The sequence below is a fragment of the Gavia stellata genome, chromosome 6 (genome assembly GCF_030936135.1).
Source record: "Gavia stellata isolate bGavSte3 chromosome 6, bGavSte3.hap2, whole genome shotgun sequence".
NCBI lineage: Eukaryota > Metazoa > Chordata > Aves > Gaviiformes > Gaviidae > Gavia > Gavia stellata.
In genome coordinates, this window is record NC_082599.1 from 287,587 (window position 1) to 300,207 (window position 12,621).

At 54.2% G+C, this 12,621-nt stretch overlaps 1 protein-coding gene across 4 annotated transcripts in view; it reads right to left on the reverse strand.

The window, feature by feature from the left end:
• The window catches only part of AGAP3 (ArfGAP with GTPase domain, ankyrin repeat and PH domain 3), a 148,956-nt gene that overhangs the window by 48,376 nt on the left and 87,959 nt on the right, over nucleotides 1–12,621 (reverse strand). For 3 of the 4 annotated variants that reach the window (XM_059819157.1, XM_059819156.1, XM_059819155.1), the window contains exons 10-11: nucleotides 5,450–5,554; nucleotides 38–206 (exon numbers count right to left, since the gene is read on the reverse strand). In XM_059819157.1, the coding sequence (XP_059675140.1) occupies nucleotides 38–206; nucleotides 5,450–5,554 (274 nt within the window). The remainder of the gene's footprint in view (nucleotides 1–37; nucleotides 207–5,449; nucleotides 5,555–12,621) is intronic. The other variant, XM_059819158.1, reaches the window with a different exon arrangement.

Sequence of the window (12,621 nt, forward strand, 5' to 3'; positions counted from 1 at the left end):
TGGCTGCCAGCTCTGTGCCACCCACACCGACTCTTACCTGTGCCTCCCGTCAGCTGTGTGCTGCTCCTCTCCTTCGCAAGCCCGTTGGCTTTGGGGCTAGCGCTGGGTGCTGCTGCCGTTGTTGCCCTGGGTAGCCGCTTGCCCGGTACCTTCACTGTAGTTCTCAGCAGATCGATTTCCTTCCCGTGGACGTTCTGCATGTAATCCTACAGCAGAGAGATGGAACGGTTCAGGATCAGCCCTGCCCTGGCCCACCGCTCTCAGCTCCCCTCTCATTCACATACTCAAAACTAAAACCCGGATCCGTTTACCCACGTGGTACCTGGTTAACAGACAGATGGTCAGCCAGTAACTTGGAGGTGATTTGGGAGCTCATCACATGCTGGTTTCTCCTGCACTATACTGAAGTCCCAAGTCAGGCAGGCTAGAGGTAAAAGACCCTACACCTTCCCCAGTGTCCACAGCCAGCTGTTTTCTGACAACGTGGATGCAAAGTCTTGACTCCGACCTGCCTTCTTCCCATGACTAGCTGGTGTGTTAGAACTGGCTCCGGAGAAGTGCCAGGTCTCACTTTCAGTGCCCAGAACTAGTCAGCTCTGATATGAATAACATCGGGATGCTGCCACGGGCAGTCAGATGCCATGACAAGCCCATTTGTGAAAGCCTGGCTGGGGATCAGAGATTAGATAGAGCAAAAGAGCACGTAGGTGGCAGGCAGTTCTTCTTCCCTGTCATCCGTTGTCTTTTTAATCACAGCACTCAGCTATAACAGCTAATAATATAATGTAGTATGGTGTAAGTAATGGGATACCTGGAAATTCCCTCTTGGGTCACAGCTAGCATAATTCAAGCCCAAAACAACACAACTCAGGCTAACTCCCTTGTACATTCATCTGCATAGCTTTACATTATTCAAAACTTGGTGCTTCCACCGTTTCTTCTGGTAGCCTATTTATTGCACAACCAGAAACTCTACGTGCAGACTGTTAATAGCATTCTGCACCGCCTCCTTACAGCATCTCGTCTTTTGGTCAAAATAAGGCTGCAGACCTCTACCCTCTCCTGAGAGCTGTCTCCTGTCCCACGCCTTCCATCCCTTCCCTGCTCCACAGGGCACTGCAGCTCTCCCCTAAGCCTCTCCGATGCGGCTGGCTCTTGGGCTCACGCCCCAAGAAGACCCGACCGATGTAGTCTCCAGAGAGATGCACAGAGGGGACTGCCCCGCAGGGACCGAAAGCTGAGCTAGAGACTCCGGGAGGAATCGCGACACGGGCGCATCCTCCCCTGGGTCTCTGCGCTGGGGATACGAACTGCAGTTGGGAGAGGTGTGGCAGCAACCGTCCAGGGTGAGACTGCGGCTGCTGCAGGGAGGCTCGGGCTTGCTCCAGTTCACAAGGAGGTCACCAAAAAGATTAACTCAGAGCTGGTTCCTGTCTGCTTCCAAATCCAAGAAGATAAAGACAGGAAGAAGATCAGTCTACGCCGAAGCGTTCTCCCAGTCCTTGGCTCCAAGAAGCGGGTGAGTGGGGGCTGTATGGGCAACGCTCTGTGGTCTCAGGGGACTACCTGCAGGGCTTACAACCTCTCAGCAGCACCTCAACACCTCGGTTTGAACTCTTCTCTTTCCACAGACCCCTGTGCAGGCATCCAGCCCTCAGAGCAAACCCAAGAGACGGGGCAGCGCGGCAGCACACCCTTCTGTGTCACCAACTTCTGGGTGACTTGACCTCAGATGACATGCCCACAGCCTTTGGTGCCCCGGGCAATTCCTAGATAACCAGCCCAAGCAAACATTGCTCCAAGCTGTTCCTGGTTGGGTGGGAGCCCGGTGGCACCCCGGGGCAGGGAATCTCAGAGGGGCTGGAGGATTTTCCCTAACTCAGCACAATTGCTGCGCTAGCCGGCTGCCTGCCGGAGAGAGCGGTCACCAGCGCACCGCTTTTATTACATGCTATAAAACAGCAATTTCTTCCCAAGCCTCCTCGCTAATTACCCAGCCAGTTCTCTCATTTCATTTTATTACTGGAATTAACAACGAGTTCAAAGCGTGGAAAGCTATTAAGATGTGTGATTAAGCCACATTCAATTAGTTTCTACAAACAATTTAATTGATGTTGCAGATAGAATTAACAGAAGGTGATTGTGTGAATGGCTCCACTGGCTGCAAAATGGGAGATGCTTTCTCTCTAGCTCTGCGCAGCACAGCACAGCCTGGCCAGCGAAGCTGGGCTGAACCACATACGCCTTCCTCACGAGCAGAAGCATTTACTCTCCAAGGCTTTGAAAAAGTGATAGGAAACCGCACCAGTCTCTTCATAGAACTTGTTCTTTTCCTGGCACTGAACACACTCACAGAAAGGTAAGAAAAATACAGATGCAACAGGGATCAGACCCCCAAGCGCTCCTGCCTTGAGCAAGAGCTGCTCCCCACTGCTCCAACTCCAGGCATCCTGCTTGCAAAGTCTCTGGAACCGCTGACGGTTCCAGAGAGGAGGCAGAGGTGGCACCTGCGAGCAGGAACACACAGCTCCGAACGACCCAAGCATAGGGCCAAGCAGATATGCTTCCATCGAGGAGTCGGAGAACACTTGATTTCAGGGCTGGCCCCAGCTCACCGGAGAGCTCTCTGTCCACCTGTGACTGCAAACCCACAGTTCAAGCCTGACTGCCACTGAGGAAACTTCAAAGTGGGGACTGGAGGTGCCAAGATCCAGATCCAGAAACAGGTCGAGTGATAAACACCCAAAAGCAGATGAATAGCCCCACCAGGAAGCTTTTGGTTGGTAAAATCAGAAGTATGACCCAGCCAGAGCCATGCAGTAATTTTCATCCGAAGGGGCCCAGACACATCTGGAGCAGATATGTCTACTGGAGGAAAAAGAAGAAAGGCAGGGCTGCTGATCCCGGGGGTACCTACGCCCATCCCGAGAGGGAGGGACAGGGAGAGAACGTAACAGAGACACAAGAGAAGAGAAGTCTAGGCGGGAATTGCCCTGAACCCTGCCAAGGAAAAGCCATTGGGAACACAGAAGCAGCACAAAAGTGCTCCGGGGCTTGAACATCCTGACAGGGGCTGGGAAAGACCCTCTTCCCACAGGAACCCCGCTGCTGCACCCTGAACGCTGCCGTCCCCCGGGCACGTGGCAGGAGAGGCTCGCCCTGAGCGAGGCACGGGAGAAACCGGGACTTCCCATCTCAAAGAAGGAACTTCGGGAGGCCGAGTGTCTCCGTGACTGAGGATCCCACAGACGTGTTCTTGGCAGAAGCTTACCTCACCACGGGCCTGCCGGCCTGAGAGCTGCTGCCACAAATGGAAGTGAGAAAGAAGCACGTGGCCTTCCTCAGGAGCACAGGTTTCGTTAGTGACCCAGGCTGGTCAACCCTAACGTGCTCTGCTTGGGTCACCCTCTGAAAGGACATGGGAACTCGCTTCATGCCAGGGGAGACAAACCCAGCGACAAGCGCACTGCAGCATCTCCCGATCCACTCTAGAAGACCAGGAGGAGAGGATATCATGGGACATCCTCTTCTGGACCCCCTCTTCCTCCAGGCTTCCTTCTGCACCTGCCCCCTCCAAGCAGGCTGTAAGCCAGACATCCAGAGAAAAGGCAAGGCAAGGCAGAGGCGCCTTTGCTAATCAGAATAGCACGCTGCTCGCCAAAGCCTTTGCCAGCATCGCAGTAAAAAACGTAACGCGATGGCAGGTGTCATGGCTCTTTTCCCCAATTCCCAGGGAGGCAATGCCACGGAGGGAGCACGCAGACCCCCCCATCCTTGCAGAAGTCCGAGCTGGGCAGCAAGCAGCTCTGCGGTCTGTGGCCCACACGTAATTAGTCCCTGCTCTAGGTAAATACGTAGGGCAATACAACCCCTATCTTGGGTGCAAGGTTCAAAGCTTCCAGTGGAACCTAGGGGAGGAGAGGCGCATCTTGTACCTTCCTTAGCAACAGGCTGTGGATCACCAGTGGCACCAGGTGGAAGCAAACCAGATTTTTGCTTGGGGCACGGCAGTAATGAAATGAAATGCTGAAGAAGTGCAGTAAGGAAAGCAAGTGACATCAATCTAGATCACCCCCTGAGGAAGAAATGGTGTAAAAAGGAGAGGAACCTGGTGTGTAGCAGCATCATCTGAGACCGGTTAAACAACATCCCAGAAATTACTCTGTCACTACAGCTGATTGTAATAATGGCCTATGATGATGCCAATGGAAATGTGAGAAACCCGCACACGCGTGTGAGCACACACGCAGAGCAGGCAGCAGCAGCAGCCACCCCCTCCCAGTTTGGTTCTATAAAGACCAAAAAATGGGGTTACAAAGTTAGGGAACTGCAGAACCACAGTATGGTACAGGGATCAAAGACTCAAAGAAAAAAAAACCCCTGTTCCCAAAGCTCCCACAAATTAAGGAAAAGGAAAAGCAAGGACTGGCTTTCCAGTGTAAGGATAGGAGGGTTAAAAGGTGCAGTGGCTCAGGAGGGCATTGCAAGCCCATGAGTTAGAGACGCAGGGTCAGAAATGAGGAGAAAGACTCTGAGGCTCAGGGCACTCCAACACTGGTGCGTGTGAGGAGACGGGGGACAAACCAAGCGCCCAGGAGCATTCAGGAAGCACAGGAGCAGCGACACCTTGCTCTTCTCCCTTGAGCCCCGCAGAGCGCTCCAGCACCCCCTGAAGCGCCCCGCGCCCAAGCTCTCCCCTGCGCTCCCCAGCCGCCGCCCGGCTGTCCTGCTGCAGCACGTCCCCTCCGCAGAGGGTGCTGTGGCCCCAGTGTCACAGGTGTGTCTGTCCGCGGCTCACTGTCTCAGCAGCAAACTGTGCTCAAGAGGGAACGGGGAAGAAGTCATTAGCCCCACAGTGGGGAGGCGACAGAGATGGATGGGGAGGCAGCTGTGCGCCTGAGCCAAGCAGTGAGGAGGATCAGAGATGCATCGAGTGACAGCTCAGCTCGGCAGGCTCTGCGCAGGCACCTCATCTCCATTACCCAATACCTAGCAGCCAGGAAAATTATTCCACACCCAAATGGCACCATCAGCCATGGCTGCAAGGAGTTCTCTGCCTGCTCCTCACCCCAGAGGCAGGGAGGCAGCACCCCCTGCTTTAATGGACTGAGCAAGGGAAACAGAAAAGAAAGATGCATTTACTTAGCATAATTCTGCGCAGAGCATGTTCCTATCAGCTCTTCCCACCCAGCCTGGCGCTGCAGAGACAGCCTTCGTGAGAGGGAAGAGGTTTTCTCCAGACCTGCCCTGTGGAGGGCTAGTGCTGAACCTCCTGCGCAGGGCCCCGCTGCAGGCCGCGACGGGGGCTTCCGTCTGCTGCCAAACTCTTCCCAAGCAACTCCCTGCAACTGTGGCAGCTGCCAGAGGACCTGCAGCAGCAGCCATAGCACAAAGGAGGACACTGCTCTGTCCCACCCTGCTCCTCTACCCAACTCAGCGCAGCACTTACATGCAGGCTGGGGTGGTAGGTGAGGACTCCGTTGTCACACAGCGTCACGTACTTCTTCTTCCACTCCTTGTTGAGAGACTTGCCGCTGCGTTTGAGGAGAATGCCCTAAAAGAGAAGAGTCAAGAGTCTCAGACCTTGTTTGGCCCAGGCACCTCCCGCTCAGCTCCAGCACTGCCCCTTGTAGGAGACCAGTCTTTGAAGACACACGAAGATCAGGACTCAGGAAAACGTCTTCTAGGTTCGCCTTCCCAACAGCGTTTTCCCTGGGCCTGGTTCCTCGCAAACCCCAGCATGTCTCCACGGACAGCCCCCCGCCCCCCATTCTCAGAGACGAGGGTCTCCCCATGCCAGTACCGCTGCCCAGAGCCTCTGAGGGACTTATCACATACTCCACGGTCCCAAATCACTCCCTCTGGGCAACTCTTCTTGTGCTGAAGGACAGCACCAACACAAGGCAGAAGCCAACCTCACCACCAACCGACACTTCTTGCTCTGTTAGCACGGTGCTCCCAGACCTTCCTCCATCACCCAAAGCACAGCCAGAGGGATGATCGAGGCAAGGACAATTTGGGACAGGCAGGGGCCAATCAGTGGAACAACGCTCCAAGGTACAGCTCTCACAAGGGATGCGTATTCTCTTGGCTGCTTGCACTTCCTTCTTAGAGATGTCAAACAGATGGAGCTGGGGACACATTTCAGGAGGTAGAGCAGGTTCTGGGCAGCTGAGGGGTCGGTTCAGCCCCCTTCCCCATCAGGATTTTACATGAGACCCATCCTGTGGTCTTCAGGCACAGCACACTCCTACGGCCTGAAAACGATTGTGCTCAAAAGCCCTGAAGCTCCCTCTTCCCACCAGCCCAACCCAGAACTAACTGCCATTGATCTGAACCAACACTCAGAGCTTGGGACCTCCTAACCCCCTCCCCATCCCGTCCTGCCTTCCCAGGAAATCTGCTTCTAGCAGAGGCGGAGACCAGAGGTGGAGAGGGAGAAGGAAGACGGCGAGAAGCCAGGCGTAAGGGCTCCGGAGCAGGGACCAGGGAGAGAACATCAAGTATTCTGCCAGCAGGGAGGAAAGGACAGCACAGGGGGACAAAAGTACGACTGAATAACAGAGTCTGGGAAAAAGCTGGATCTACCAACTGTCGGGCCTGGGCCCTCCAAAAGCACTGTCTGGACAGACATCCAGACTGGCTGTTCCTAACGTGGCAAAAATCTGGGCCCTGGGCCAGCAACTCCTCAAAAACCTGGACAGAAAGTCTCTGTCCTGCCAGCCTCAGCATATTTGGGGGCCCCGTCCCACTGCCTAGAGACTGAGGCTGCTCCGCCTGCGTGATGGAAAAACACAACAAGAAGTTGTAGGGTTTGGCACATGCTGGGGTAACAACGCTGCCAGACATGACCATGAAATCGGCAATAAATGATGCAGAAAAGACAGAAGTGCTCCAAGACCGCTTGTGTTCAGTACTTGGGAAGCAAACAGTGTGAAAAGGAAACGCCTCCTACTCGTGCAAGGGAGAGAAAGTTAAAACAGAGCGGCAAAAGCTAAGCCGTGTTGGTGGCAAGATCTGATCCCTTGCCTTCAAGAGCTCCGAGAGACCGGGCTGAAGAGCTCACTCGGCAGTGGTTAAGAGGTGCTGATTTTAACATGCCTTGGAACACGGCAGCAGTCTGAAAGCTCGTGCTTTGCCAAGATCTGCAAGGGGAAAAGCAACGACCCTTGTAAATACGGCCGCTGAGCCGGACGCATACACTGGGCAAAACCATGGAAAAGCCACCGCGAGAGGTGATCAGCAAAGAATGAGAGGACAGCAGTGTAACTAATGCCAACCAACGCGGAAAGAGGACATCAGAGAAGTTTGATGCTACTTTTGGTAAGATCACAATATCTGATGACAACAGTAACTGTGCTGACACAGCATTTTTACTCTTCTGTAAGGATTTTAACTGAGCAGCACACACCATTAAAAACCAACTGTACAAAACCCATGAAGCCATTAGTGTATGGAGTAAAAACTGGTCAACTGAAAGGTCTCAAAACGTAATCATAAACGAGAACAAGCGTAATCATAAATGACAAAACCACGTCCAACAGAAGTACTTGTATAGAGGTCCAGCCAATCTGCTTTTGATTCATACTATTTAATCACCGTCTTCCCCAAACGAGCTCAAAGAAAACATAAAACCAGAAAACTTGAAGGTAACAGAGAAACCGCACAGCGTAAATCACTGCGGTGACTGGTCATTAGCACAAATTGCCTCGTACCACTTGGCAAACTGGGCTCCTGAGAAGAGCGTGATTTTAGCACAGCTCGTGCAAGTTGCTGCCCCCGGGGACGGACTGCCGGGGCGCCCCGGGGTGGGCTCTCTGGGCTGAGCGCGCCATCGCCCCGCGGATCCTGAGCTCCCAGTGTTCAGTTAGGAAGGTAACGCAAGCCGGCAGTGGAGGAGCAGCGGACTATCGGGTCGGACCAGGCAGACGGTATTACCTCCAGGTGTGATATTACCATAGCAAAGCAGAGCTGGAAGAGCGTTCGGAGGTCACCTCGTCACATCCCTCCCCGGGGCAGGCTCAGGTGTACCCACGTCACTCCAACCTCATCGTAAAAACCGCCAGTGATGGAGACCGTGCTCCTCCCCACCGGAGATCAGACCCCGATGCTTCCCGCACCTCCACAATGAAATGGCAGCACAGCACTTGTCCCGTCGTGGCGACCACTCAGAGCAGTCCCACGTCTCTGCAGCAGCCTCTCATGTTATCCGAAGACTGCGATTACATCTCCGCACACTCTTCTCTCCTCTGGACTCGCACTCCCAAATCTGTCGCTCCCGCGTTGCAGAACGTGCTTCTGAGAACATTAACCTGCTCGTCCTGGGGAGTCTCCAGCGTTCCCAGAGCTCGAAGGGCAGTGTCCTGACCGGGACACGGCAGCGCACCCGAGGCCTTACCGTGCCAGAGGCAAGACTGCTTCTTGGGTCTCGTAAGCCATCCTCTCACACGCAGCGAGCGGTACCTGCGTTTTCTCAACGCCAGGACACGGCTGGCTCTGCTCTGGTTCTGACCTACACAAAATCATCTTCTCTAGCAGCACCGCTTGGCCACGCGTCTCCCACACGGTGTGTGAAGATGATTATTCCTCCTCACATATAAAGACAGCTTAATATTACACCAGCTAATCCCGATAAATGGTGGACTCTCTGTATTTGAGAACATTTGTTTGGTATCTTTCGAACAAATCTGCTCCAGACCAGGCTGAAGTTACAAATTTGGCTCAAAGTCACTGGGTGAAATTCTCTGGCTTCTGGGCATAAAGGTCCCTTCTGGCCTTAAACCCGGCTCAGCTCTACAGTCTGACCTGCCAACAGATACAACAACTCCAGCTGCCTCCCCTCTCCGTGATGTGTCTTCAGCCTGACACACCTTGGTGCTAACAGAATACCTACTTCAACATTTTCAGTCTGCTGCATCTTCTATCAAGCCCCAGAAACGTGTTGTCTGCAGAGAAGAGTTCAGCTGCGGTTAGTTCAGCTACAAATCTGGAACTTTGCAAATTGAAACACAAGCAAAACCAGACCTGGAAATAGAGAATCGAGCACTAGCAACCCATTTTTTCAAGCCAGAAGGCACAAAAGTCCAAAATTGGGAGCAACTACACAGTCTAAGTAAACATCTAATAAAATGGGGGGGAGAGGAAGGGGCCCTTAAGGCCAAACATTTGCAAGAAACAGCTGAATCGAGGGATAGAGCTCAGTTAGACTTGTTGTTTGCTGCTGTATTGGAGATTAAGAGGCCGGGGACAGAAGCCAAGAGGATTCCAGGTTTTAACAGCGTTGCTGTGCTGACTTCATCAAGGTTACAGCTCCATAGCCCAACTTCTTTTTGATGGCAGAACGTGGCCCAGCAGCATCCAGAGAACTCTGGTTTTCCTGGAGGAAAGCCCCTACGGCAGCTCAGAGAGAAGCGAGAGGTGGCAAGGAGGACAAAGCCAGGTGACACGCAGGAGAAGGGGCCAGAGGCGGGCGCATCCCCGCAGCTGGACTCGTGCCCTCCACGCACGTCCTCGGTGTGCTCCTGCGCACGTACCCCAACGTGCCTCCCGGACAGGCTCCTCAGGTCTGCCGAGCCCCCTGCGCCGGCGTGCGTTGCCACACCTCAAGCTCCCTCTGCTTCTCGTGGAAAGATTTACAAGAAATAACTCTTCCACAAGTTTCTTCCCGAGTGTGGAAGCCATGCACAAAGGGAAGAAGCTGCCAGAGATGAAAGGCAAGAGAGTCAAACCCTCTTCCTCTCCCCACTTCTCCTTTCTTCCCCGGCATTTTGTCGGCCAGCGCGAGTGTCTCTGTGTTGTGTTTGGATTGTGGTGGTGCACGGTAAAAGCAGCAGCAGCAATATGCAGCGTAATGAAGCAGGGAGCAGCGATGGCCCCCAAAGGACTCGTTTACTCCACAAATCTCCCTTCCACTCACTTTTTGCTAAGAATTTTAACACCAAACTTAATTGTAAAGTCGCGTATTGATTGGAAAATGCAAATGGCAATTTAAATGTAATCTAAGCTCCCAGCATGATCCCAGCTCCCAAGGAGGAGGAGTCACCCGCCTTGGGCCCTACTGGCGTGTGCGGCCCAAACCGAGCCGGGCCAGGGACCTGGGGACCCCCGGGCTGCCTGTGCGTTCAGTACAGCCTTCCCGGAAAGAATCTGGTACACGTGCAATTAGGAGTTCATTCCTAGTAACGAACAGCTGGGGAAGCTTAGTCTCCCGGCCTAATTAACCCACTTCTCAGAGACAAGCGTCCAGCTATGAAGAAGCTCTTCCAACCTTGCAAGACCATCTGAACCTACGTATCACCAAAAGGACATGGCAGCAAGGGGATCCCGAGCCCACGGCGCAGAGCAGCCCCAGCTGAGGCACTGCCTCTGCAGCCTGGAGGGAGGGGAGGTGCTGTCCTAGGCGTAGAGATGCCCCAGCATCCATGGTCTCACCTGTCCCATTGGGGATTTCCATCTTTTCTAGGTGTGCGTGGGGCATAAGGGAGACAGAGCAGGTGACCCGGAGGCATCGTTCTCAGTTGTGCTGGAGAAGGGGGTGACAAGTGACAGCCAGCCACCACACCTCCGCGGCAGCACACGTCCCTTCTCAGCCAAGCAAAATCTCCACCCAATGTTTCTCCTTTCTGCAACACGCAACCCAGCCTCCCACTTCGTGGTCAGCCTTCCCCGCCATCAGACTTGGTTGGCCCTGTGCAGAAACCCAAAGCACCGAGCGCCAAACAGGGCTGCCAGCAGTCCTTAGTGCTAGCCCGCTGCCCGCAGAGTCCAGGACGAGACCGTGCACCGGTCACACTGATCACGGGCATAGGGAGCATGGAAGGAGTCTGCAGGGCAACTGCCCCTACTGCTGCCCCACATCACCCGCTGACTTCAACTATCTTTAGGTAATTTAAGCACGCACCAGTCTTGTAGGAATCAAACCGCTCCCGAGGTTACCTACCGGTGGCCGCAGCGCCCCAACCACAGCATTTGCTGCCGTCAGCCCAGCAGTGCGCGTGCTGAGGGAAGCGAAGCAGTCTGAAACTGGCCAAGCACGCAGGCAGAAGATCCTGCACGTTTGCCACTGTACAGCCCTCAAAATGACTGGCTTCTCTGCTCTTTTATGGCTGGGCAGGACCTCCAGACCATGTAAGAGTCAAACTAGCTAAAAGCCCTGCTCTTTCACTGCCCTTCACAGAGATGGAAAGCAACAAGATCTCCATGATCTTCCAGAAAGGACAGGTCCAGACCAGAGAGCAGAGCAATCACCACCTATCCCGAATCTTTGCGATGTGGAGCTACAGCTCCTGAGAGTCTTTGCTCCTTTGCACATTGGTGGTACCAAGTCATCGCTCCTCCTGGAGGGACGACCCGGCAAAGGGCCACAGCAGGGATGGTGCAGAACTGCAGGACTCTAACGTTACTCTGGACCGACCGCACTGCGTATGTACACCAACCCAATCCCCCATAACCTGCATGTGGATATTGGCCTGTTTCTTCCTTTAGGAACAAAGATCTGTGCCTTCCTAAGCTGCTGTAGCACAACTGTTTAAGTCAAGCAGTGGGAGGGCAGCAACTTCAGAGTGCCACAGTATCTCAAGAGACAGGTCACAGCAGTGCGCTGTGGCCTGAGCACTGCCCCAGGACCAGCAACACCAGTGTGGTGTAACACAGTCAGTCAGAGCCCAGGGAGGGAGGGCCACGTGCATAAACTGGTGCCTACCTTTCCGACAAGACACTGCTTCCCCAGTGTCAGTACGTGTTCCCGTAAAAGGTCTGCCAGGATCTTCTCTGCGACATCACCTCCTGCAGCTCTGGCTACGGGAGGTGCCAGTCCTGAGCCTGGGCACGGACCCAGATCTCGCAAGGTAACGTTTTGCTCCGCGCTCTCCTGGTGAGCTGCTGCTGTGCAAACTGGTCGCTTCACTTAGGTCCGGAACCAAGCACGTAGTTCAGCACCTACTTCTTCTTGCAAAGCACAGGAATGATGCGCAAGCTTTGTTTTGCAGACCTAGACCTTTGTCTGCCTCAGTTCTCCGCCTGTTCGACACGGTAACAGCACTGCTCTGTCTACAGCAAGGAACGACTTAATCATCACGCTAAAACACTGCGATCTCCAGCAGAATGGACAAGGCCAGGCCCAGTTAGCAACACAGAGAGACACAGGAGCATCTTGCCCTGCTGAGTGAAGGGAAATCCTGGAAAAAGCAACCCAAAGGTCCAGAAACCAACGGCCATGGAAATGCTCCCACCACCAGACCTCCTGCAGTCAGCAACACGGTTTTGGGGAGCCAAGTCAAGGCTCCAGATGCTCTGCTCTCAGTCTCCCCTTCCTCACCGCAGAACAACTGCCCACTGCTTCCCCCGCCTGCCGTGCTGGGCTGACTCAAAATCAGAGCGCACAGGCGCTGCCACCGCCAACCAGCTACGCACTGTGCTGACTGGCAGCCAAAAGGCAGCACACACGGCACGGAGGCAGCACTTGGACTGCGCACCTCACAGCCCTCAAGGTCACCTGAGGGCAAGCACCCCGGCAGCAGAAGTGGTGGAAGAAACGGTTAACGGAGCCTTGAACCCTGCTCCAACCGGGAGATTAAAAAAAGGACCTGTGCCGCAGAGCAAGAAGGGGCATGACCTGGCACG